The 27,412-nt window shown below is 40.0% G+C and overlaps 1 protein-coding gene across 2 annotated transcripts; it reads left to right on the plus strand.

Moving 5' to 3' along the window:
* The first annotated feature begins 1,993 nt into the window (after window positions 1-1,993).
* acsbg2 (acyl-CoA synthetase bubblegum family member 2) lies at window positions 1,994-26,909 on the plus strand. 2 transcript variants are annotated; one of them, XM_030433690.1, is made up of 15 exons: window positions 1,994-2,212; window positions 10,810-10,945; window positions 12,034-12,155; window positions 13,845-14,116; window positions 15,947-16,035; window positions 18,352-18,472; window positions 19,216-19,296; window positions 19,380-19,529; window positions 20,114-20,290; window positions 21,243-21,424; window positions 22,039-22,281; window positions 22,402-22,619; window positions 22,806-22,945; window positions 23,980-24,226; window positions 25,208-26,909. In XM_030433690.1, exons 2-15 carry the CDS (start codon window positions 10,833-10,835, stop codon window positions 25,324-25,326), a joined length of 2,274 nt encoding a protein of 757 aa, XP_030289550.1. In that variant the 5' UTR covers window positions 1,994-2,212; window positions 10,810-10,832; the 3' UTR covers window positions 25,327-26,909. The 2 variants fall into 2 exon arrangements, with proteins under 2 accessions (XP_030289550.1, XP_030289549.1); XM_030433689.1 differs by lacking the exon at window positions 1,994-2,212 and adding an exon at window positions 6,643-6,857.
* The last annotated feature ends 503 nt before the right edge of the window (window positions 26,910-27,412 follow it).

Below are 27,412 nucleotides of genomic sequence, written 5' to 3' on the forward strand. Positions count from 1 at the left end.
TTGACAGCCTTCATCATTGTATAGGCTATGTTACCATCTATGGGTGGTGTGGTGTTGTTTTTGTCTCTGGGAAAATATAATAGGAAATGTGTGGACACTAATTTCCATCTGGTTTCAGGAAGGGCTGCACTGGGTAGACTTGGAACTGCCAAGATTTTATCAATTTGTATTATTTTCCTGGATAATGCATCTTCAGAAATTAGATTTACTTGTGCACATATCCTGCCATACATGCATTTTTTTTGGAATCACATTTGTTTCTTTTTGTTTCTTTTCTGTTTTTTTTTGCCTGTGTATACACCTACAGGTAGCCTATATATAGGCCTATAAAAGTAACAGGGGAATTTTGTTTAATTATTTTATTTACATTTCATTCTATTCTACTTCAAACACACACACACACACACACATATATAAACTAACCTTGATACACCTTAATACATTGCCCAACATAAAAAGGCACTTGCATTGGTATTTTAGTGCTAAATAATAAACCTAGAGGAATACACAAAGAAAAAACCAAAGTACTGCAAAAGGCAAGAATCATAGATAAAATGGAAATACACAATAAAAGATAGAAAATACCTTTTAGAATGAAAAGAAGTGTTCAGTGTTTACAGTAGTGTTTACAAACAATATACTCAATGTGAGTCATGGTGGATGGGAGGCAATTCTGAAGCTGTAAAACGGTGTAAAACAGGTGTCAGAGTTCAGTCACACTCACCATGGACTTATTGAGCCTCTGCCAGTGACAGGAGAACTCACAAGTAGCTCATCCGAAACCGGGCATATTCACCAAAACAAAGAGGTAAGTCCACCACCTTGAATTAATAACTGCTGCTTATTTAGGTAATCTTATCATCTGTCACTCCAGTTAACATAAGTCCAGCATCAAGCCACAAACTGTCGAGTTTATCTATTTAAGAATAATCCATATGTGCCAATTAACTGAGATTATTAGTCTCGTTAAAGCCAAAGTCAAATCATTACACACGAGTTTATCCCTTACCAGTTAAACGGCCACACAGCTAAGACTATTATCTCCTTATCATTAGGTCTTGATAACGTGATTTTAGTTCTTAGCCAAGATGCATTTATGGACCATTAATCATATGGATTTATAAAGGCCGCATAGAGATACGAATTCACGCAACTTCCGGATTTCCACATGGGACTTATTTTGGGAAAAATTTCGTATGGTAGTGAATGGAGAGAGACAAATCATTTTCTGATCCCGTTTGAGTTGTGCCATGAACTACACGTTTGTCAATTTAAAAGAAAGAGTCAAGAAACTCGCAGTTTCTCGTGAATATAGTAAAATATCGTGTAGTTTGTTTTTTTGTTTGTTTGTTTAGCTTTAACAGCTTTATTTAACACTTTTTTACAAAACATACATAGTAACAGTGCAGTAATGATGGAAACAACAGGGTAAACATTACAATAACAATAATTGAAAAACAAATAGTTGATACAGAAAATAAATACATAAATAAAAAAGGTAAACCTCTCAGTGAAAAACATCGTCTCACTCAACACACGTCACCAACACCGACATGGCCGCCAACTCGGCACAGCAGAAAAGCTACTCAAAAACAGATGAAAATCACAATAAATCTGGTTATACTGAGAACTGCATCAACGTGAAAGGGCAGTTCGTCAGTTTCGCAGGCAAACTATAAACTTACAGGAACGGCTCCACAATGTTTACGGTACGGGTTTTGGTAACCGTTCTACGTGATGACGTCACCAACACGACTGTAGTCTTTGTAATTAAGTATTTTCTGTCTCATACTTAATTAGTTTTATGGCAAACTGATACTTTCCTGACTTGGAAAATTATATTTTATATTGACAAACATCATATGTGTAGTTCATGGCACAACTCAAGCGGGATCAGAAAAAAATATTTGTTTCCCTCCATTCACCACCATAAAAGTTTTTCCAAAAGAAGGAACCATGGCGCAAACCGGAAGGGGCGTAACTTCGGCAACGCCAACGGCAGATCCATAGTAATGAAATCCCGCACCTCGGCTAGCTGTGTTTAGCTTGTTAGCACCTGCTACATTATCATCTATAAGCTAACTCATTTGGTTTTCCCTTCACCTATTTCTGAAAATGTTAACATTTTAAACACACTACACGTCCATGAGCTAAGCTATTAGGGTGCAATACTGAACTGGATGCCAGAAACCTGAACACCTCATTACCCAAGGTAAAAGAATATCATTGTATTTTCAGCTTTACACAACATTTACTCTAGAAAACTGAAATGTTTCTGTCCAGGTATGGATTTTTTAAAAATGTATTCATGGATATGTATTTTGTTATTTATAAATGTGTCTTGTATTTCTGTTTTCTGCTGCTTTACACGTCTGGACCGCTCAACTGTTTTTAAGATGGAAGGTTATGCTCTTTACGCCAGTACATTTTTATTACAGCTATAGTTACTTTACACATTAAGTTCTAGATTCAAAATATTTGATCCCCTTATCAAATATAAGTGTTGTTATGGGTTATACTACCACACAGTATATTAAATTCATACATCACAACACACGCCACACAACGGGCGGCTCAGTGGGTAGAGCTGGTGGACCAGTGATCGGAAGGTTGCTGGTTCGAATCCCCTGCTCCCCTGGGGTGGGACTGAGCTACATGCCGAAGTATCCTTGAGCAAGATACTGAACCCCGGAATTGCTCCTGATGTGCAGTTGGCACCCTGTGGGGCAGCCACTGCCATCAGTAAGGGTCCTGCAATGAGCTGGCGATTCGTTCCGGGTGTACCCTGGCCTTCGCCCATGAGTCGAACTGGATTTGGCCCCAGTAAGCCCCGCAACCCCCCAGGGGGGATAAAAAGCTGCAACATCCCGCAACCCTGACGAAGCGGACACACTCATGACATTGTATGGCATGAATCAAATTATCCAGTAATGTAAGATGATATTGGTAATGATGCAACACTATAAAGAAACCCAGTATTTTGAGTTTGGTGGTTTAAGTACACAAAAAATATTTATATTTGTCAAATGTATTAACTTTGTTTTTGGGTTTTGTCTATTTGTAGGCGAATGAATTACACTCAGTATGACCCCATCTGAGTGTAGGGAGGTAGTGAGAGAACCATAAATATACATGGCAACCTGCCTTCAGGTGCTTTATTTTTTTACAGAACATTTTGATATAGGAATTATTACACATTATCTCATGTCAAAGTTATCAAGACAAGGGGTGTTGCCATTAGCCGGTATGGACAATAACTGATTGAAAAAAATGTTATATTGATATTGTGTTGATAATAGACATGTAACATCATGTTCAAAATCATGTCGAATGACAGACATTTATGGACTATTATCTATTTGACAAAATAATAACAGGCAAAATACTCAATTAACAAATTTAAGATGTATTTGACTGAGTTTCAAAATGTTCTAAATGTATTGTTTTTGTGAAGTCTTCTGGCCATATATTATCCAGTGAAAAATTGATATTGTCACAATCCTGATTAATACTAGCATATCATGATACCCTAAATGTACATTGTATTTTTGGGTTACTTTTATTTTTTTTATTTCAGCTGGTAAATGTGGGTAGATTGTTGCCACTGAACATTAAGAAAGCCTTGTATTTTGAATTGTTAACGTCATTTCTTTGTTTATTACATTTTGTAGCATTCATTAGAATCTGGTAGTGTGTATACAGTATACAGAAAATGGAAATACTTTATTAATTTTAATCGTGATTGAACTTCAGTACAGCACTTTACTACAGAGTAAATGTAATTGGTTCCTTGCCTGTTATTGCCTTAGCAGCCTCAGCAGAGTGTGGGCTGAGAGAGAGGATGTCACTGACCGACAGTAACCTCAGTGCAGGGTGCATCAGCACTTAACGCATCCTGCAGCATTTCAGCATTTGCGCATGGGTAGAAGGGATCAGCTGGCTTCTGCCTGTCATGTGACACTGTGGTGTGGTGGCTCTGCGTTTTCGTCTCTCGTGGCAATTGGCTGAGCCTGATCTTGCTATAGTGAAGTCGTGATGGCACATTATATATGAAGTAATTTGAGCTTCTGCCTGTGTGAGATGATTTCAGACTGATCTTCAGAAATAAGCCTTTATATATATATATATATATATATATATATATATATATATATATATATATATATATATTATATATATATATATATATTATATATATATATATATATATATATATATATATATATATATGTATATATTGTTTGCATTCTGAGGTGTATGTGAGTGTGTTTTTCTCAGTTGAAAAAGAAAATGAAACTGTCCTATTTTGAATGAAGGTATTGGTAAAAAAAAAACTTTTTTTTCTTGTGGAAATAGAATAAAATTAGAGTAAGCAATGTTTTAGTTCTTACACCACAAATTTGAATTAGAATTGAATAGAAAATGTGTCTGCTTCCTGCTTCCCCCACTTGAACTACTTGACCTATTGACTGTTGGAGGCGGGAGTTTAGGGGAAACTGTGAAGGAAACTCCTCTGATCTAATCCCCCAGTGAGACTGGGTTTTTTCTTTTTTTTTTAACCACTGGTGCTGCTTGAGTATTTGATTAGTGACTTTCCCTGTCTGAATCAATTTCACCCTACTCTCATAGTAGTTACCCACAGGTTAAGGTATTAAACAAAATGTCTTCTTAGCAACGAATCCACACCCACACTTCCCTCACAGAGGCAGACTCATTTACGAGAGTGCATGACCTTTTTTTCACTCCTTTATTTTCATAGTTGTATCAAGTGCAGTGTTTGCCAACAGCAAATAGTTTTACCATGGGCAGCTCTTTGAATTCATCTTCGCTTCCTGCAGTCTTTTTTCCTCTCTTGAGCTGCTGCCTTTGTCTTAGTAGCCTGTATATCAGGTCATGGCTCACGAGAACAAGAACTACAGGATTGACTTGTCAAGCTCTATAATTGGGCTGACAGCTTTGATTTTAGTCCATGGGCTTAAATTAGGTTGACAACAATGTTGTAAGTAATGCAGTCGCTGCTTAGAAGACATCAGTCCCCGGAGAAAAGCTTTTTACCTGCTAGGTGACTTACTGGATTTAGTATATTTAATGCTATGTCTGCAATGTTTTAGTTATGATGAGAACCTTAAGCATCTGTGTTATGATGACCTACTATTTCGCAATGGTGGATCAAGTATTCAAATGATAAGTAAGAGAAACAATACCGCACTGCAAAAAATACTCCATTACCAGTAAAGGTCTTGCATTTAAAAAGTACAGTGTTTCCCATTTGAATTATGGAGGAGTGGATGGATGAAGTTGCACATAATGAAAATACTCAAGTATTACTATCACAAGTACCGTTCATCACATTTGCACAGTACTTGAGTAAATGTACTTACTTTCCGCCAGTGCAATCTTGGAGTAGGTTGTAGATATTCTACAATGTGTCAGAAATGGAATTGGAAATTGCTTTGTTGGAGTCTGACTCCAGTTTTACATTGTTGTCAGTGTCAATCTGAAGAATAAAGAATGGTGTTGAGTCATTATATACACATAGTTAATGATTATTTATCAACAATCTCATTGTTAGTATTTTGTGAAGGTACCAGTAGATATCCCTATTATATTGTTGCAATATCAACATTGCAGTATTTTGTTAAAAATATCCTGATTTTGAGTTTGTCACCCAGTCCTTAGCTTTATGAAGTGTTTTCTTATGTCATATCGTGATGACATAAGTGTTGTCCTGGTTTTAAAAGACTGCAATACAGTAAAGAAACAACAATTTAACAGGGTGTTCTATGTGCTGTAATACTTGACTTTGCCTACAAAAAAATCTAAACTATGATTTTGTCAATATTTTGTTAAAGTAGTTTACCATACAATATTATCAATGTATTTGGTCAAAAGTATGATGATAATTGATTTTGTTGCCTAGTCCATAACATTAATGCAGGGCTTTTGAAGAAATGTTTATTGTGTATCGTGATATAGCTTTAAAAAATAGGGATATTATTTTAAGGCCATATCGCACAGCCCATTGTAAACTGAGTATTGTTTGGACAGTTGGATGGATAATAGACAAAACAAGTCATGGTGAAAATAGTATGCAGATAATTCAATAATAGATTTGCAGCTCTAATGGGTTTTGAGTGACTTTAAAATGTGGAAGATGTAAGGGATAAGGAAGATAAACGTGTGAAAATATTGTAACAATGTAGGTCACAGGATGTGGGTGTCTTTGCATTGTGCATAAAAAGGATTTCAGTCAGTGGAAAGTCATAAATACAAGACATCACAGCTGCACTTGTAATCTGGCCTGAGAAAGCTTTGCATACACGTTTATCCGACAGTAACCTCAGCCAGCGTAGCTGCAACGTGTGCTCAGAGTGTGTGTGTGTGTGTGTGTCTGCTGTATCTCTGTAGGGGGATGGGTTGAGTTTCACAGCAGCATCTCTCCTGTGTGTGTGTGTAAGTGTGTGTAGCCCACTCTCATAGCCACTTCCCCCACCTTATTCATTTGGTTTGCGTGGCCTTATATGGAAAATAGGTCTTGTGGTGTGAGCAGTTTCAGCCAATCAGGTTGCTTTGGGATGATGGCGGAGGGGGGGGGGGGGGTGTGTGTCTGGAGGAAACTGGCTGTCCTGTCTGGGTGGGGTTTCAGGGGGTGGGACCAACTGAGCCAGCCAGTGTTTGAAAATGAATGATATGCTCCTCAAGTTGTAGAAACAGCGGACAGCTGGTGAATTTGTGTGAGTGTGTTTAGCGGCAAACTGAGGCCACAGCATTTAGAGAAAGAGAAGAGGAGGAGTGGACGTGCTGAGAGAAAACCTTTAATACAAACTGGGAAAAGAAGCAGTTTCTAACAATGCGACGTGAGTACTGAAATTTAGATTTCACTTTCATATAGCATGAGATGCTTTTACCCTTCAGTATTCACTTAAATGAATCAGGTTTGGTATGAAACAGCTTGGTAATGATCCTGGAGAAAATGGCTTGCTTACACGTATGTGTCATGTATGATAGGACAGATTTGATCAGAATAATATCATTTTATACCTCAGGTGTTAAGCCATTGTCTAATGTCTGTGGTTATCATTCGGCTGAACCATTCCCTGACATTAATCTTACAGTTACTATTAAATATAGCTAATTTTTAGCCTGATTTGAGCACAGTAATTGTGTAATAATTTAAATAATCTGTGCGTTTCAAGAGAGGTAACATGTATGGCTCAATCACCCGCTCCACAACATGTGGACAGCTGCTCCCTTGCAAAAGGGTGTAACCCATCCAGCCGATCTGTGTGAATTTGCCAGATGATGACTAACGTTGAAAAGGCTGCATTTAAAGCCTTGCCTCATTTAATTGAAATGTAGCTTACAGATTTCAATCCAGGATAAAAAATGCTAAGCTCGACATGTTAGTGAGGGTGCTGAGGAGCACGCCCAGTCATAAACTGCTGCACTGGGAGCTGTTCAGTGGCAGCTGCCCACTGAAGATGTATTGATTGAAAAACAGCCCATCTCACTTGAGATTCAGCATCGGGCTGAGACAGTCGTTGGAGCGGGTTGTTATCTTGGATAAGAGGAGATGATGCTTGAGAACAGAGAGGAGAAACTGGAGGGAGGGGTGGGGTTCTGTCTGTTCTGTTTGACAGAGGATTAGCATAACTGAAGTTTGCAGGCATGGTGTTGGGTGGGGGAGAGTGCCAGCATTCCCGTTTTTGTCAGAGGATGAGGATGTGATAGATTCTTTTTCAATATTTATAAAAGGGAAAACTTGGTTTGAGTGTTGTCTCTCCAACTGTTGCATTTTCTCTTTCCCAATCGAACAGCTGGTGCAAAGCACATTCTGCCCTACATCCATAATCCTCTCCTGATTGCATGAATGCAGTTGCATTAGTGATGTCAGTTTGCGCAGTGCTTAATCCATCTGATAAATCATCCTGGTCTTAGTTGTGCCTGCACATGTCGAGGAAACTTCCCAAAAGCAGCAAGAGAGGAAAGAACAAACGCTTCCTTTCTGATAATCTTGATAGCAATCTACCTGCATTTGCTTGTTCAGGTTGCTCTGTTGTAATGATACTGTTCTCAGTATTACATTATTATCAATCAAATATCTTTTGTTTCTGGACTGTAATTAATCACTAGCTACAGGCCTACTTCCTCAGCGACTATGTTTGCTGTTATTTGAGAAGTTCAAGGGGAGGCCCACAGATGTCCTATAGGTGATACCAGTAAACCTCAGAGTTTGGGGAAGTGGATTATGACACTATCTGAAAGTGACAGTTCATCACACCGGGCAGGAGATTTTATTTTTGGGGAAAGCGTGGGTGAATGATTCAGTTACCCTTGGTTACAAATGATTGATGTTTTAATCATTTGTTAGTGCCTGAGAAGATGCAGGGTGGTTGCCACACCGGCGCTAAATCAAAGACATACATCTTAAATGTTTATTTGTGATCTAAACGTGTGATGGTGGAAGAACGGGAGATTAAAAAAAGGGGGGGCAAGCAAGAAATAGCCTCGGGGCTTTCCCACTCTGATGTCTAAGGCTATAATCGTCCAGACTTGGAGGGTACAAGTGACTGAACCTTTTCTCAACATCAGTGTCACACACCTCCCCCTTCTTATCCCATGACCCGCGTGCTGAACACCAAAACAATGACGGGGCATAAAGAAATAAGCCAAGGAGGGGGAGGGGATTTCAAAATGTCCGACCAAACCATATCCCACTTCTTCTGCCCGCCTCCCCCCTCAACTTGTCTGGAAACCCACTTCCACTCGCAGCTGTGTCCTTGAAGGAATTTGCAGCTGCATTGGAAGGAAGAGGCAAAAATAAAATGGCAGCTCTGCATGTGTCCATGTGAGCAGCAGCAGTGAGACCACCCTGTGACATTTGTCTCCTCGGCTGAGAGACCTTCAGTCCTCCTCGGGGTCAGCTGGCTGCTCGCCACATGACTGAAGAAGAATTGATTTTTCTTTTACAACCATAATGACAGTTTGAGGCTGCTGGTTCCTCACAGTCCTGAAATTGTATACTAACAATTTCATTTCTGACATTTTGGTAACAATTCACACACGGAACATTCAATTTGACCTGTTGAACGTATTGTAGTTTTTTTGGAAAGGTGTGGTTGGCAAATATGTGTCAAACTCTGAAGTGTGATAGAAAATATTTTGGTTCCTGCTCTCTGACCTCCCTGGAGCCTGTTTCTTTCCACTTGTCCAAACCCGATTGTCTCTTGACAGTGGTGTCATGATTGGGCTCTGCTACAATAGGCAGACGAAGCCACTGGTATGTGTTTTTCAGTTCACCTAGATAAACAGGCCAGCGGCAGCTCAGGGGCTTGAATGAGCGGGAGCGTCATGGAGGTGTTGGTATGATGGTGGCCGAGTGGTGAGGGTTTATTGTTTGGGAGGCTTTGATGTGTTTCCTGTGATGAGGTCATGGCAAAGGCAGAAAAGGATTGTCCCAACAACTCTTTTGAAATGGATCTGATGGCTGTTTCCACACTACAGCGCCAGGTTTATTGGAAGAGGTGAAATATTTGTCTTTGTTTTCCTGAGCTTGAGTTTTATCTACATGGCTTTCATTGGATTTCGATGAGGGACAGCAATGGAAACGTTTTTAAAAAGGTGTTTTGTTGACCAACCACTTCAACAAAAGGCAATATTTTGTTCGCAGCAGGACAATGTAATCTGTAACAAGACTTTCCACTTTACCAGCTGGGCTCCATATGTTCTCCACACTGTTGCTATACAACCACATTTAGTCAACAGACAGCTGTAGTATAGACAAAGACAATATTTGTTGAGCAGCTCATAAATCCAGCAATAAAGGTTGATAATAGTAAGATGTAGCAACACTGCACAAGACAAAAAAAAGCATGGCTGTGTAAACATACCCCCAACGACAACTGCTAGCAAAAGTAATGTGACCTGGTGCCAACAACACTCAGGTGTGAGTCTTGTGAGTGCTAGAAGCTGCCGGCTGTCACAATTTGTTGTTACTCCCTCGCAATGAGACCAGAGGAGCAATCCTTTTATCTTTTTTTTATAGTCAGGAGGTATCCCTAAAAGAGAGAGTGGGTGTCTAGTTTTGTTATCAAGTAAAAGACACACTAGCCCCTGAAATAATGAAGTAAGTTGGTTGATTCCTACCATCAGTTACGTCAGTATCGACTATCTATCTGACCATCTGTTTTCTCAGATGATGTGGATACATGCTACAAAGAAGAAAAGTAACCCAGTGCACTAAATTAAAGCCTAAAACAAAGCCCAACAAATTTTGATAGTCAATCAATTGTTTAAGTAATTTTTAAGCAAATACTCCCGTCATTCTCTGGTTGTAGCTTCTCAGCTGGGAGGAGTTGCTGCTGTTTTGTACAACTTTAAACAAAGTATCTTTAAGTTTGTGCTTCTGTTGGACGAAGGAAGGCATTTGAGGACATTGCCTTGGATTTGGGGAAATTAGAACAGGCTTTTTGCACAGATTTCAGACACTTAATAGACTAAATAGAACATCTGATTCGTGGAGAAAATGACAGAGGATTACTCAATAATGAAACTTGTTGCAGCCATATACTAAATGGTAATCACCAATGAAGTAGCTCAACAAGAAGTCTTAGAGTTGGACATCATACAAATGTTGAACATCAAACTCCTCGTCCAGTCAGAGATTTATTAACAGTTGTTGCTTTTTCGAGCTGCATCTAATGAAATGTTGGGACTTATTTACATTTCCTTACGTTTTGCAGATGCTTGTAAGTGATGCACCTCTCAAATATACAGTAGCTAACGAGCCCTGTCCCGCTCCTCTTTCAGTGACCCTGTGTGAATCCACCGACATGTCTGAGGCCGTGGTGATGGAGCCCCCCAGAGCAGACGGCTTCCTGGAGTCGTCCTGCGGTGTGGGAGACAGCGCAGCCTCCCTCGATGACTGCATCGTGGACACAGCAAAGTATGTCCGCACAAACGCATCCAAAACACCATGACATCAGTGTCCTGAGACCTTTGGTTTCCACCCTGGGTTTTTGAAGAGCGGTCACAAGATATTAAGTTACAGGAGAAAGATAAACAAATTTTACTGCTATGTGAATTTCTGTTTAAATTTAGAGGACATTTTTTTTTGCTACTTAACTGTAAAATAATGATTGAATGTCTTCCGAACCTTAAAATAATTCAAATTATAGCATTTCAGAATGAAAAATGAACTCCACACAGCTCACAGGGGTGGTCTACACCCCTTTCAGACTGGACAAAAAATCCACTAACATCTTGCTTTTGCCTTCTGTGGGAAAGGATACAATCGGCACAATTATTCCGCCTTTTCCATGCTGAAGTAAAAGACATTGGCGTTTAATAACTTATTATCCGTCTTGGTTCCAGCAGCGTTCAAACATTGTTCAGTTGGCATTACATTTGAAAGAGAGACTGAAGTAAAAGCAATAAAAAGTAACCTCTGTAACACTGTCACTGGTCCCCAGGCTACAACTGGAAAAAACTGAAAGGCAAGCTTGTCTGCCCGCAATGGAAACAACGTCAATCGCCTATTTTTAAGCATGTTTACCCTATTTAAAAAATAATCTGGTTATTTTTGGTGTAAAAATGGCATTAGAGTTTTTTTTTTACGAAGATTTGACTACGATAGGGAAATTGCAGGATGCAGATGGCTGCTCCGGCACTCAGTATTACTAGTTCACATAATGTTAGTAATTGTTAAGTGTCACTGTGTATAGAATTACATTCCTCTAAATAGTCATCTTTATCACTTTTGCTCTGTTATTTAAGCTTTAATTTAATTCACCAAAAATATAAACTTTCCTTTGTATCTGATGGGTGTTTACAAGGTCTACAGATGAGATGAAAGCATAATAAGAATTTTAAGGTTGATAAAGAGTTTAGTGGTGTGTTGTGTGTGTAGCCACAGTTTTCCCCCTCTGACTCGTGCAGGGTCTGGTTTCTGCCTCTGGTTTTCCAAGCGAATGCGACATTCACTTTGGGAATCCACGTGTTAAGTGACGTGTTTTTTCCTGTGTCCTCCCGCAGCGAGTCTTCAGAGGAAGATTCCGCAGGGGAAAAGGAAGAGGAGATTGGTCAACATAATGAAGTCACCTGCAGCACCAAGACGACAGAGGTCCCTGCTGAACTCACCTCAAACGCACAAACAGGTGAGGGCTGGAGAAAAGACATCAGGTTGTGTGTGTGTTTACTCTTTCCTTGTCCCTCCCTGAACTCTAACATGGGTGGTGCAAATTATGATGACTATATACAGACAGAACTGGGCTTTATTATGAGTCTGGTCTGGCCAGTGTGTTGGCTCTAGCTGCTGAAGTCGGCATTGACAAACAAGTTTTTTCTTTTTTCCTGAGGAAACAGAAGAACCCACATTCTTTGGCAGAACAATTTGACTTTCCTCTTCCTGCCTTCAGTCTCCACTTTGACATTCCTTCCTGTCTGAGTCACTGACGGGAAAAATATGCGTACTTTTCAATCCATCTTATCTGTTCCTGTGAGGCAAAGTTTCATTTAGATTATGACATCAGGCTGACCTGTTTACTTAGAATCCCTGTGATTCAGGGTTCAATTAAATCAACAGGGACGACTTACAGGGACGTTTATAATCATCATCAAACCAGGGGAGGGGTAAATCCCTTAAATATCTTGTTATATCAGCTATCTTATTATATGAACTAAAATACACTTAAATCATCTTTTCAGCTATTCTTAAAGATTTACCTTCTGAATGAAAAATGTTTGATCAAACTATAACTGAACATGTGTGCTGCTGGTGGTAAAAAATCATCCTCCTGCTCTTATTTGCTCTGTGTACTGATAACCAGCTGTTTGTGTTTGGTCATAAATCGACTATCATTTAGTTCCTCCGTGCGCAATATGACACCGTTGTATACTGAAAACATCCTGCTGTCTTTTGGGTCAACGACACGTTTGTTTGACATTGTAAAATACATAAAATGGAGCTCACTCAACAAGAAAATGTAGTGTTTATTACAACTTGGATTTTGTTTTTGTAGGTCAGGTCATCGCATTTACCGCCCCGTGATAATGTAGCTACCAAACTAATTGTGGAGGTCTCTGAACTCAGCATCATCACTAAAAAAAGCAGCAAGATGCTCAGACCAACTGTCAAAAGGCCCAACCATGACCCCACTTTATTTAAAAGTTTAACCACAGGTTAAGGCATTAAAAATGTTGCTAATAACCCTTCACTGGACGGAAAACCGCATGTGATCGCATCTATCACCCAGTTAAACCAGGAAGTTCGTTCTGTAAATTGAAGCGAGCGTTTACAAAAGGCAGTTGGGGCTTTTTTTTTTTTTTTTTGTCTTACTTTGGCAGAAATGGATGTTCTTTTAACAACCCGTATGAGGATCATTTACTCACAGTTATTTTCTTAGATAACAATTTAAGATAATTTGATACGTAAAACACGTGTTATGATATGTCACTTTATTTCAATTGATAGATTGTTTTCAAGGGATTCAAAGTCAGTTTATGTGACAAACTAAATAAAACAACCTAGAAATCTATGAACACATATGTGCAAGGGTGGCAGAGGACATGTTGTGTTTTTATACAGTAAAATAGCCTGTAAGGTTGATATAATGGTGAGATGATATTCACTTTATTTTCAATAAGAAAACTACATCCAGCCAAACTCAAATAACAGCCTACTGTTGTCCGGGCTTTAATGCAGTGCCAGATGGTGAGGCACATCTCCTCTGATACGAAAAATAGCAGAAAAAAACAAAGTCTGTTTCTGCATGTTTCTTGGAACAGAGATCAGTCATTGGCTTCTTGCTGCTTATCTTCTGAACGTCTTTTATCGTGTCTTTTAGTGAAAGCGCAGCGCCCAAGCTCCCTGGCGGTGCCAGCAGCAGGAGAGCCTGGCCTGTGGACGTCACAGGGCGATGCAGAGGTAAAACTGAGGATGGGGGAATCTGGTCTGGCTGCTGAGACCCCTCTGACCGTCAACCAGATGTTCACCTTAGCTGTGGAGCGATATGGCGACTACAAAGCTCTGAGCTGGAAAGAGGGCGAGCAGCAGAAGAGCCTGACCTACAGAGAATACTACCAGTCCTGCCGCACTGCTGCCAAGAGCTTCATGAAGGTAGATTTTTATCTATTGAGTAATCATGATTATAAAGAGCAGTTAAATAAGAAAGGATCAAAACATCGTCTTTACTGTTGAATTATTATATTATGTTTTTCTTTGTTGTTCCTGTCATCATAAGACATTGAAATAAGTCATTTTAATGGACTTCTTTCACTATTGTATGAGATGAATCAATAATGAAAGTGTTTGTTAGTCAGTGGTGGTCAGTGTGTAGCTTTTATAATAGATTAAATGCGTGGAAATGTAAGTGTGCTATTTTAGATCTATCATTAGATTATGACACTCCCAGGTTTACGGGAAACAATCTGCATGTTTAGTTCTGGAAAAGTTTAGGACGTGGCATTACACAAGTAGAGAAGTTCCTCATGGTAGTTTCATATCAAAATGTATGAATTGCACAACACCTTAAAAATAACGGCAGAAGTCTCTGTAAACTGTGTGTTCCTCACAGAGAAAAGCACTTTTGTTTTCATCCACCCGCAGCAGAAATCTCTCCTACAGTATCAAATATCTAAGGTGTCTTTTTTGTTTAAAACAATCGTCTTCTGTTGTCATTGTCAAGTCTTGTGATGATTTCATGCATTTGATTTCATGCCAAGTCAGTCTAGACGGCACACGAAACAGCGGGAAGGAGTCAGCCTGATATTCAGCGAGTGCGGCAGCTCTGGACAGGCCTCAGCTGTTTATTCAGAACAAAGCACGTTATTGTTTATTGTGAAACCCAATGCAGTTAGTCAGCATGGAGACTCAGCAGGAGTCATGTACACAAACATGTCAAGACAAACTCACACGTGTCTCTCTGGACTTACACACACAATCTAAGCTGATCTTGCGGTACCCTCACTTGCTGCGTAACAATTCAATTGTTAACAAAGCTTTTAAATGAGCGGTGAGGTCATGTTGCCATCTGCAGGAGTCAAGTTTCAGTTGTCCAGCCTCATATTATATTCCAGCTACTGTTACGAAAGACTTCATGAGTTATTTAAGAATCTTATTGCGCTGTTGAGCTTGGTATCAGTTTCCATTATGGCAGTCTTGTGTACATTAGAGGTATATCTGTTCCATGGAAACAGCTGCTGTGGCAATGCATTTTAAGCAACCCTGCAGATCAACAGTTCAAAGCTGTCGTCACAGGTTTCAGGCATAAGGGCAAATATGGTTTTGGACTGAGTTTCATATTAAAAATACTTCGTTTTTTGAAGAGGACAATCTTAATTTTCATCTTAAAACATGAGAATAACCACATTTACTGTAACAAATACCGACAAGAGCAGTATTTACATTGTTTTTAACTCTGAACTTCGAAAGTAATGAATTATAGAGGGGCCAGAACATCATCCTGTTTGAATCCTGCAGGAGACTTTTTGCGTGTCCTCCACCTATCTCTTTCACAACATTTACATGATTTCAAATGCAAAATTTGAAAGTTTTAATATGTAAGAATATTAACATCGTACAGGAATGAGATTACACGCTACCTGCAAAAACCAGTTTCTGAGTGCAACACCACTGTCGTTAATACAAATCCCAGGGCTGTAACAGTTTGTCAGATGTAATGTAGGTGCTAACTACAAAGAAAAGTCATAATATTATAACAATGTTATGTGTTGAAAACTTGTGTCTTGAAGTAAACATGTATGTAACACTGTGGTCCTGCCCTCTCACTGAAGTTACATGGTGCAGAAACAAGTGATGGGGGGGCTGAGTGGCTGAGACAGAGACACCTTTCACCCTATATTAAGACACAAGATTTCGAATCTGATATTCTAAGTTGACACAAGATACATAATGTTGCTTTAAAAAGTATGTGTTGTCTTCCAACAGCTTGGTTTGCAGCGCTACCACGGGGTCGGCATCCTGGGCTTCAACTCTTCCGAGTGGTTCATTGCTGACATTGGAGCCATTCTGGCAGGGTGAGTTTCGTCTTCATCTCTGAATGTTTGAGCTCATCACCGAGAGTCACACGAACTCAGCATCACCCCACTCTCAGTTTCATGCCAGCAGTCTGTTTACGTATGAGTGCTTGTCCTCCATACCTGAGTGATGCAATCCAAGACTTGAAATGCGAGTACACGGGAGCACGACTTCAATTCAGCACGTACGCCTCTTAAGTTTACTACATCTTGATTGATAGATTACATCACCACACTAAACAGCAATCTGATGAGCTGCAGCAAGGTACATTTACTCAAGTACTTTGGTACAAAAGTATAATTTTGAATCATCTCACAACCCTTCAGATGAACCTTTTGACTGCCCTATGGCTGGGAACAATTCTACAAAGCTACCAAACCATGTAAAATAGTTAAAACGACAGCAAAATGTTGCTAACACATTCTTGCAGGTTTTGCACTGAGGCAAACATTAGTTACACATTTGCTCTGTAAATGTTGGCTGAAAACAACACCGGCACAACACATAGGTTAGCATCATAAATCACATTAGCTGCTGAAGTAATGTGGCACTCTAGCCAACTAACAGATCCGCTCGGTTAGTACTTTCTACTAATAGCAGGTTTGTTTTGTTTTCATACATCCCAAATAAATTTGCATTCATTCATTCATTCATTCAGTAGCAAGCAAGCTGAGGTTAGCCAGCTGCAAAGAGCTGTAAATAAGCAATGTTGCACGCATCTGGCGTTTGCAAATTACTTAGCTAACGTTACAGCAGCAAACAGCTGTGGGAGTCTGAATGACTTAGCTGATGTTATCCACTGAAGACAGTATTCTGCTGTGTTATCTAGCTACCACTTCATCAGCATTAAAAAGCAAGCTTCAGCAGCTAAAAACACAATATCACAACATATTTCACATGCTTTGCAGTGATGTTAGCTTTGATATTGTTGTGGTGGGTGCTGGTTGTTTTTTGACATTAGCAGACTCCATTTCTCAGCTAATGTCAGCTAGTGTTGCACACTGTTGCCACTGTAGGGAAGCAGAAGAGAGGCGTGGCTCTCAAGAGAGCGCAAAACTTCACATCCTTTGATTGCTTAATGAAAAAGACAATCCACACGCTTTGTTAAGACTCATTCACACATTAAGAACTCAGAGCGTTTAATAATGTAAATTGCTTCACATTCTTGTATATTACACCTTTACATTGTTTAGTTTTGTTGTATTTGTACAGTTTTTTTGAAGTAAAGGTTTTGAGCACCCCATCCACCACTCACTTATGTGCAGATCATATAACAGTAATCACAAGCGTCTCTTCTGCTCTCACTGCATAAATACTCAGCATGGACAGTCCCTAAAGAAATCAAACCTCGTGCTTCATGCAGCGAGCTAAATAAACCAGGAAATTGGCTTCATCTGATACCCCTTCTAATTAGGAACCAAACCCACTGATTGGTCATGGCTACATTCGGCTCAACTAATCGCCACCGTAAAACATGTGCTTTTTGACATTTGGGTTTTTCACGCTGCTAGCACATTTGAGCCGGAGAGCATGGTGACGTTTATATCCTTCAGTTCCAGGAAGGCTGATAACAAGAGTGCATTGAGGAGAATGAGTTTGGTTATGCAGAGGATCAGTATGTGTGATCAGCCTTGTGTAAAATAAAAACCTGTCTTGGAGCTGTAACACACGTGGTGATACTGTTCGTGGATTCGCCAGTCTTCCCACACCTACCCTCAGTAAGAATGTATTGACGCTTGCATGAACTGGTCAAGCCGGTCCTGATGAGGTGAACCACACGTTTCGCTAATAAAGGCAGTAAGAGAGTCACGTTTGCTGCAGATCACGTTGTTGGAAGGCAAAACAATAAAACAACTGAAGCATGTCTTGTTGGCTGACATTCTAGGAGTAATGGCTGTTAGGTACTCTCACAATTCTTCGAGGTCAGGTAGTTCCTGTAGTCCTGTCTTCACAAGGAATGGGAGAGTAAAAAAAAAAAAAAAAAAAAAAGATCAGACCACAAATACAGCTTTTTACCTAAAGTCTTTTGTCGGTCAAGATGAATGAAAATGGCGTGTAAATGACTCCACTAGAGATCTGTCTAAAAATCAACCCTGTACGGATGAATGTAGGTCTGATCAAAGTTGAGAACACACACGCTGGAGATGGCTGTGGGAGGTCAGCTCTCACTGTTCTGTGGATTCAATGAAACATCTCGTACAGCAGGTTTCTAGTAAACCAGTTAGACTCTGTGTATTGTAAGTGTGAAAGAGAAACTGCAGAGTCTGTGTGAAAGAGAAACTGCAGAGTCTGACTCATCCTCTTGTCCGTCGCAGTGGGTTTGCTGTGGGCATCTACACCACCAACTCTCCTGAGGCGTGCCAGTATGTTGCCGAGAACTGCAAGGCCAACATCATCGTGGTGGAGAACCACAAACAGCTACAGAAGATCCTTCAGGTGAGATCAGGATGAGCGATATACTGCATGTTAACGCTGTGGAAGATAAAAGATGTGAATACAATTAAAGCAGATCTGTGGATTAGACATGCTTTGCCCTATCTCCACACTAAGTCCTTAGCACCAGCCAGCCATCTAATCAACAGCTAACCCCATCTAAATGACACTTGTAGTGGTCGCCTGCACGTATAGAATCGCCAGTAAAGTCTGATTAAAAAGGTTGGTGACTGAAATAACTTTTAAAATGCCCTTTTCCCACTCAAGTTTTCATTTCCAATCTGTCATATTACCTCATTTTACTTGCTAGTCCCGTGCATTAGCACGACATCCTATTCCTTCCTGCTTATTATTGGCACCAAACCGGTTGAAACGGTCATAAATCTCAACTAGGCTTTTGGGGGAAGGGCTGGGATATGTGTCATAGAATCGGCATCTCTATTTAAAATGCCATAAGTGGTCTGTCTCTTTCTTACAATGTCTCTGGTGTCAGCATCATGCCGAAAGAAAAGGAGTTTCTGTTGGACTCCCCAGTATACATGAAGAACTGCACAACAATTATCCAATGTAATGCATCACAGTATTTGTAACTACTGCTTAGAATGAGTATGCAGCACAGGTTTGGGACACAACTAGAGACTGACCTAAAATGATTTGAAATATATATAGCCAGTAGTCTGGAAATTCCTTGACTTTGCCTGCAACTTTTTATTGACTGAATTCTTTCTGAATGCATTTGTTTTCAGGTCGAAGACAAGCTGCCACACTTGAAAGCCATTATCCAATACAAAGATGCACTGAAAGAGAAGAGACCAAATCTGTACTCAGTAAGCAAACACGCTGTACAAACATGACAAGATTTATTCAGTTCAAGAAGCATCATCTAAGTGCTTTTGTTCGTGCGCTTCAGTGGGCCGAGTTCATGGAGCTCGGACGTGACGAGCCCGACGAACCCCTCGACGCGATCATCTCCAGCCAGAAGCCCAACCAATGCTGCAGCCTCATCTACACCTCAGGAACCACAGGCCAGCCCAAAGGAGTCATGCTCAGCCATGATAATGTAAGTCAACATGAGCACCTTGAGTGAGAAGAGTGAAGTGTCACATGTTTGGCTCCTGAGACTGACAGCAGACACACAATCATGTTGTGTAAAGAGAGAACAGGGCAGACGCAACTGACAGGAATGACAAAGTACATTGACACCTTTTAGCACCAAGTGCTAAGAACATTCCTCAGTGACAGATGATTATCTGTAGACTCTGTAAAACCATGGACTCATTAACTTGCCATGCGATTGTCCGAAACAGCTGAAACTTGTTTTCAAATTTTATTTTTCCAATTGTAAACATATAAAAAATGCAGTGGCCTTGAAAACAAAGTTAACACATGACAGGCATAGAAAATGAATGGTAAATGAGATAAAGAATGACCCAGACTTGATAATAATTGTAAAAAAAAAAGAAGATACATTTGCATAAAAATTGAAATAATCAGGAAAAATAAAACCAACCTAACAACACTGGTAAAAAATAATAATAATAAAAAAATAAATAACAATATAAAAGTCATCTCATGACACTCTCCAAAAGACAGAGTACCGTGAATATAACATACTGTGATTCCCTCTCTCTCTCCCTCTCTCAGATTACTTGGACTGCGCTCTCCACCAGCCGTCACGTGCGTCTTAAAGACGCTACTCTGGCACAGGAGGTGGTGGTCAGCTACCTGCCACTCAGCCACATCGCCGCCCAGATGGTCGACATGTGGATCACCATGAAGGTCGGAGGGATGACACACTTTGCTCAGCCAGATGCACTGAAGGTGAGATAAGTCAGTGGTGTTACTACATGGTGAAAAGTACAAGATTAATGCTGATTCCACATTTATTTTTTACAATCATTGTAATTTCCCAGAGCCCAAAGTTACATCTTTAAATTGTTTCTTTGTCCAAACAACAGTCCAAAACACCTAACTCTTCATTTATTATCATAAAAGACAAAGAAAAGCAGCAAATACTTACATTTAAGAAGCTGGAAGCAGCAAATGTCAGTCATAAATTTGTACAGCACCTTTCATGCAGAGACAAAGCCCAAATTGTCTCACAAAAGCAGGATTAAAAACGACGCTTTGTGGAGAACAAGGGCAAAAACTAACGGTAAAAATAAAATAAATACAGATCAAATGTTTACAATAACTATTAAAACATGAAGAACAACAAAGCAACAATAAAGATAACAGGAATAAATAAATAAATGAATGAACAAACAAGTAAATGAAAATAAAAAAGGCAGATTAAAAGGTTGATCATTGATTTCTTTTTAAAGATTAGAAGCCAGTTAGAAGCCAGTTAGTTGAGGATCTGGAAGGAGAATATTAGAAAGGATAAATTCTGTGGACAGTCATGAGTCAGCAGTCACTCTTGAACCTTCCACCAATCGTGACTATCTCTCTTAACCTGCTCTTTCATGGGATATGCAAGATTTGCGGTGCAAAAAACACTTCTGTGATGCTGAGCTGCCCCTTAGGGATTTAATTTCTTAGGCCACATTAAGTGTGTAATGATGTTAGTAAAGGCAGATCACTAAGTGTTCCAGTGAAATATAAGCAAATATCCTGAGGATGGACTTATGAAAAAGCTTCTTTTTAATGCAGAGGTTTTCCAAGATCTCAGCCTCACGATTGTAGCAGCAGATCAAGATTTGTCCGCTTGTTTTCTCTCCATGTGAGCTGTAAACAACATTTGATGTGTGTTTTCTCTTGTTTTTTTAATCAGGGCTCTCTGGTGAACACACTGAAGGAGGCTCGTCCCACAGCCTTCATGGGTGTCCCACGAGTGTGGGAGAAGATGCAGGAGAAGATGAAGTCTGTTGGAGCCAAGTCTTCGACTGTGCGCAGGAAGGTGGCTGCCTGGGCCAAAGATGTCGGTCTGCAGACTAACCTCACCAAGATGAATCAGTGCGTAAACATTATTAAATTACAGATTTATTTAGATCTTGTGAAATCATTCCTGGGACTTCAATACAGAAAACTGTCTTCCTATCATCACTTAGGTTCCAAAGATAGCAGAAATGTGACTGTTTTTTTTAATAGCTCATCCAGAGAGATTTAGATTAAATGTGATGGACATTGTGTGACTCATTATGTGTCAGTTACTGTGTTTATGTGAGCCCATTTCACTACAAGGTTAACTGTCTGCAGCCGAGCTGGTGGCTCTTTTTGGTTTTGAGCTAAAGGCTAAAGTCAGCATGTCAACAGGTGTCATTCCTACCATGATCACCAACTTAGTTTAGCATGCTAAAAGTAGCTAATTAGCAGTAAACACGAGGTACAGCTGAGGCTGATGCGAATGGCTTTAGTGTTGCAGGAGTTTGGCCATAAACCAAATGTGTATTTATTGAAATGTTGTTCTAATGATGACGCCAGAGTTGAAGGGCGTCACTAAAATTGTTAGTGAGATGATGGTGCAGTCCATCTAATAGTTGTTGAAATATTTCACTTTAATGTAAAATATGTGCTGCTGAAATGACTCCGAAAACTGAGACTTAGTGTTTTTTTTTGTCTCTTCTCAGAAGTGCAGCAGCTGGCCGCACGCCTTTCAGCTATCAAATAGCCAAAAAGCTTGTGTTCAAGAAGGTGCGTAAGGCCCTGGGCCTGGACCGCTGCAGCAAGTGCTACACAGGCGCCGCTCCCATCACCAAAGACACCCTGGAGTTCTTCCTCAGCCTTGATATTCCTCTGTACGAGCTGTACGGCATGAGCGAGAGCAGCGGACCTCACACCATCTCCAGCCCTGAAGCCTTCAAGCTCACCAGGTACATTTATGTCTTTACTTAGAAGAGATTTCACAGCAATTTCCTTGCTTTGACAATCTGAGCTCGTTCAAAATGCTTTGCTTGGTGTCGGATTAAAAAGATGTTGTTTTGTCCTTTCAGTTGTGGTAAAGAGATCCCAGGGTGCAAGACGAAGCTGCACAACCCGGATGAGGAGGGAAACGGCGAAATCTGCTTCTGGGGCCGTCACGTCTTCATGGGTTACCTCAACATGCCCGACAAGACGGAGGAGGCTCTTGATGCAGAGGGCTGGCTGCACTCTGGTGACCTGGGCAAACACGACAAGAAGGGATTCCTCTTCATCACTGGAAGAATCAAAGGTACTTCTATATTCCTTGTAGGGCTTGAAAACTGGATCTAGGAGAGAGACTTAGATTCTCCTTTACAGAAAATATTGATTCAGTGTCCTCTTGACTCTTTGTAAGCCTTAGAACATTTTCCTTTATCTGTTATCAATTAAACGTGTCTGTTTGTTAACCGGTGTGTGTCCCTGTAATTGATTTCAGAGCTGATCATCACAGCAGGAGGAGAAAACATCCCTCCCGTTCCGATCGAGGATGCAGTGAAGGAGGCCGTGCCGCTGATTAATAACGCCATGCTGATCGGAGACAAGCGGAAGTTTCTGTCCATGCTGCTCACCGTTAAAGTAAGAGAGAGTAAGACCTGGACCTGATGCCAGAGACAGAAATATAAATATGTCAGATTTATAAAGCCGCACGCACACCTGGCTCTGGCTCCCTTAAACACCCGTTTACATACATAACAGCGATTTTCCAACTGTGTCTCATCAGGGAGGTTGTCTAACAGCAGGACAGCAGTCATTACTGCCAACTGTGGCTATTTACAGCGCTCATACCACTGATTCATCACATGTACCTGTAAACCATCATCACTGATGTCTCAACCATCATCAGCTCTTCATTTTAGAATTTTTGAATGATACATTTCTGACAGTACTTGTTTTCCTTCCTCTTACTTTGTTTATTTTGAACATTAAGCGCTACAACACCAAGGCAAAATACCTGCTTGTGAAAGCCTGTTTCCAGAAAGCTTTTCACAGCTGAGGATGAAACTAAAAGATAAATGATGCCAGAAATAAAGGCTCACGCGTAAACAAGTGACACATTTTTAGTCTGTAAATGCCCTTCTGACATCTTACAGAATGCTGTGTAGACTTAAAAAATAACACCGTTTTACTATAAAGTTACGTTCATTTCACATCTCAATTATCTCTAGAAAACCGTGCTTACGCCTGGTCTGATGTATGTGAGGTGTTACGTGTGGGGAAATGTATGATATACATAAAGTGCCTGGTGTAGTTTTAACAGGCATGGTTCAGTTTAATGATGCGTAGTGATGGAGGACTGTAGATAACACAGGATGTAAGACTGTTGAACAGAGGGAAGGATATCAGATGGCCGCTGAGGATGTCACTTATCAGCAGCACATTATCTCTGAGCCTTGTAAACATCCTATCCTTATACCTGTTTATCTAATCTCAGGAGTCATTATATCTGTCTTAGCTGATAGCAGCAGCAATAAGCTAGATGCTGGATGCTGCCATCTAGTGGTGAAACTGCAACAACATGAAGACAGACCCCAACTCCAAATTATACATGTATTATTGCTTAAAACATGAGAAGAAAATCAGACTAATAGAATGAAATGTGTTCCCTCCAGTGTCAAGTAAACGCAGAGTCAGGGGAACCCGAGGATGAGCTGACAGCAGAAGCTGTCGAGATCTGCCGGAAGCTGGGCAGCAACGCCACAAAAGTCTCTGAGGTCGCAAGCGGACGAGACCGGGCGGTCCACACCGCCATCCAGGAAGGAATTAACCGGGTCAACGAGAATGCAACCTCCAACGCTCAACGTATTCAGAAGTGGATCATTCTGGATCGGGACTTCTCTGTCACAGGAGGAGAGCTGGGTGAGTGGGACCAGAATCCATCTTTTGCAGATTAGAGGATCTATAACTGGCAGGAAAAAGACTGCAGTAATTTCATATATATTAAGTCTATATATAAGCATCTTCTAATTTAGTGGTTAGCTTAAAACAAAGTGTCACACACTGCATTTCTTGAATTGAGTTAAAGAATTTAGATGCCTGGAGTGATAAATAGATTAGTTTAATTAATTCTGTACTCTGTGGATACCTGACTAAGTGAATGATCAGTATACTGAAAAGCAAATGTCAATGTGAAATAACTAAAAGCATGCAAAAAATCTGTGTTCCCCTCTTTAACAGCAATATGACTGCCTGCATTAGAAATGTATAACCCATCAATCGGAATAAGATAATAAAATAATAAGAAGAAGGATTGTTGTGACGAGTGACTTCAACCTTTATGTTGTAGCTGTAGATGACTGGGTAGCTTTTTAGTTGTGTCAGTACTGTAACATCTCACACAGGCAGCCTTATACTTGATTGTGTGACATCACCCATGTCCAGCGTGTTACTGCCCCCTTGTGGCGTGTTTTACTCATAACCACAACAGCAATTACTCTCAAAAAAGGAACCAAAAATCACCCATCTTAGCTCCAACAATAATAGTAATACATTGTCGCTATGAACTCATCAGTTTGTCTCATGAACAGTACACCTGTTTGGATTAAGTTGAGGTTGCTCACGTGACACACAACTTGCAGACACAAATCTGGAAGTTGTGTGGCAAAGTTTTTGTCCACTTTGAAGGTTGTTGTTTTGACTTGAGGGGGCGTTCAGTTTCCCAGTTCAGAACTAACTTTTCCAATTCTCACTCATATTAATACACACTAAATCTCGGGAGCAGTTTAAACTACAGCTTGGAAAGTTAAAAGGCCCCATGGTTTTTTTTTTTTCTCCCAGAAAACAGGTTTAAAGAAAGCCTTGAAAGAGTTTAACAGTATGATTTCTGTCATTGTTTCACAGGCCCTACCATGAAGCTGAAGCGTCCGGTGGTGGCGAAGATGTACAAGGAGCAGATCGAGAACTTTTATAAAGAGCTCGCAACTCCAACGACCCCCGACGCCCCGCTGCCTCCGAAGTAAAGCAGCTCCTTCACCTTCAGGGAGATCCAGACCGTCTCCACCTCATTTATCCAACCTCTCCCTGCTGCCATTCGTCTCTTACACAAATATTTTGGTTGCCTTAAGTTTTTCGGTCATTCTGTCCTGGTTTACATTTTTGGGCGCTGTACAAAAGAGAAGCGTAAACATGAGAAGCCATTGTACAATAGCTTTATGATTTTGAAGAAACAGTTCTATTTATTTGGATGAACAACGGATAGATGAAGTAGCCGCAGCGGTGTGTCGAGGAAATAGTTTATTGCACTGCTTTACTTGAGATAAAGAAATGGAGAATCCAAAAGAATACGAGTTTATAGGATGTTTTAAAATGAGCAATTTGTGTTGTTTTGTTTCTTTTCCTGTGAACATTTATTTATTTTCAGTTTGCCAAAGTTTATGTGGGCCAAATGAGCTTCAAATGAAATTCAGCAATCCTGTCAGATGTTTACTAGCCTTTTTACACGTCTTTAGTGGTTTTCTCTCGTCTCGTCAACCTGGTTTTAAGCTAAATATTAATAATCACTTATTTTGTACGTGTTCAATAAGTCACAGGTGTATTGAAATCTATCTCGTAATTAAGCATCCAAATTTAGTTTTTCCATGCTGTGAAAAAACATGTCATTGAAGCCATATCTATTGCCTTTTGTAACTGTAAAGTCAGTGAAGCCTGCACACCTGCCTGGTCCTGTTGTTGAAACAGTCCCTCTGTGTGTAGACCTGCTGTGATTTGTATGTAATATTGTAAATATGTTCTGCCTACATCTTCATCTTTCACTCGTCTTTATTTAATTTCAATTTTTCGGTTGATCTTTCTGCCATTTATTCAGCATTTGCGCATCATTATTTGCACTCAAATGTGGAGAAAGTGTAGCAGGAATGGAGAATGTACATACGTTAGATGATATGTAGGTTTACGGCAAATATATCAACTGCATAAGAGCTGTCTCTATTGGGCTGACACATGTATAAATGTTCAGATGGTTCGAGGTTTTGATCCGCGCCTTTCGCCTCCTTGAAGACATTTCATCTTCAAATTAAACACTCTAAAGGAAATAAAAAGAAGTCCAAAGAGCTGATCTTGTATATGAAGTAATTGTATATAGGCATATTGTAGGTATTTGTAGCACTCTGACCGTTCAAAGTGAAGGTTCAGCTTGAAGAAATTGAAGTTCAGGCTTAGAACGGAGCAGTTTCGCTGGTGTGTGTGTGTGTAGATAAACAGGGAAATGATGGTGATTCAGTGTGTCAGGATGAGTGAGTTTCAACTCCATGAAGCCAATAAGACGCAACATCTGAACAGTTTAACCGCCTCTAACATGAAGATTGTGTGTCCAAGAAGTACAAAAGCACCATTATCAATATTATTTGAGTGTTCAAACAGTTCAGCGAGAGCTCACAAGCCTCCCGACAGAAAACTGGAGTTACCTGACCCTAATAAGTTGTTATTGTAAACTATATCAGGGTTGAAAGATTGAAATATGCATGATGCCGCAGGAGAGAAATGAAGCTGCCCTGTGACTGTGTGTGTGTTGGATCAGTTATGGAATAAAAGTTGATGAAGCTGATTTGTGGAGCTCTGTTCTTCTGTCTTTCTTTGAGTGTTTGTTTCCTGTTCAGTGTAAAGCAGACGGAAGCACTCAGATATTTTACTTTAGCAACAGCAGCAATACCATGATCTACCAATACGGTTAGATGTAAAAGCCCTGCAATTAAGAGTTCACTTAAGTGAAAGTGCAAAAGCGAATCTGATATTAGTAACAGCTGTTCTGCTCCTCCTGTGACAAGTCAACATGTCTGCTGTGAAACATCCCAACAGGACTCTTCATCAGTGCTTCATTAAAGGGCAGGTGGTTCAGACAGCTCAGCCAACAACAACACAAAGTGCAATGTGTGCGACTGATGGACAATTATTGTGATATATTTCTAGATAATCTTACATTTATAAACATTTCTCACTAAATTTTAGACAGCCTGTTAGGCTTTATGTTCCCATTTCAGGTACGAAAAATAAATGGTGTTGGAAAATATGTTGTTTTTTTTAATTAAAATTCTACTAACTGTTTTACAT

This window comes from Sparus aurata, chromosome 11 (genome assembly GCF_900880675.1).
Source record: "Sparus aurata chromosome 11, fSpaAur1.1, whole genome shotgun sequence".
Taxonomy (NCBI): Eukaryota; Metazoa; Chordata; class Actinopteri; order Spariformes; family Sparidae; genus Sparus; species Sparus aurata.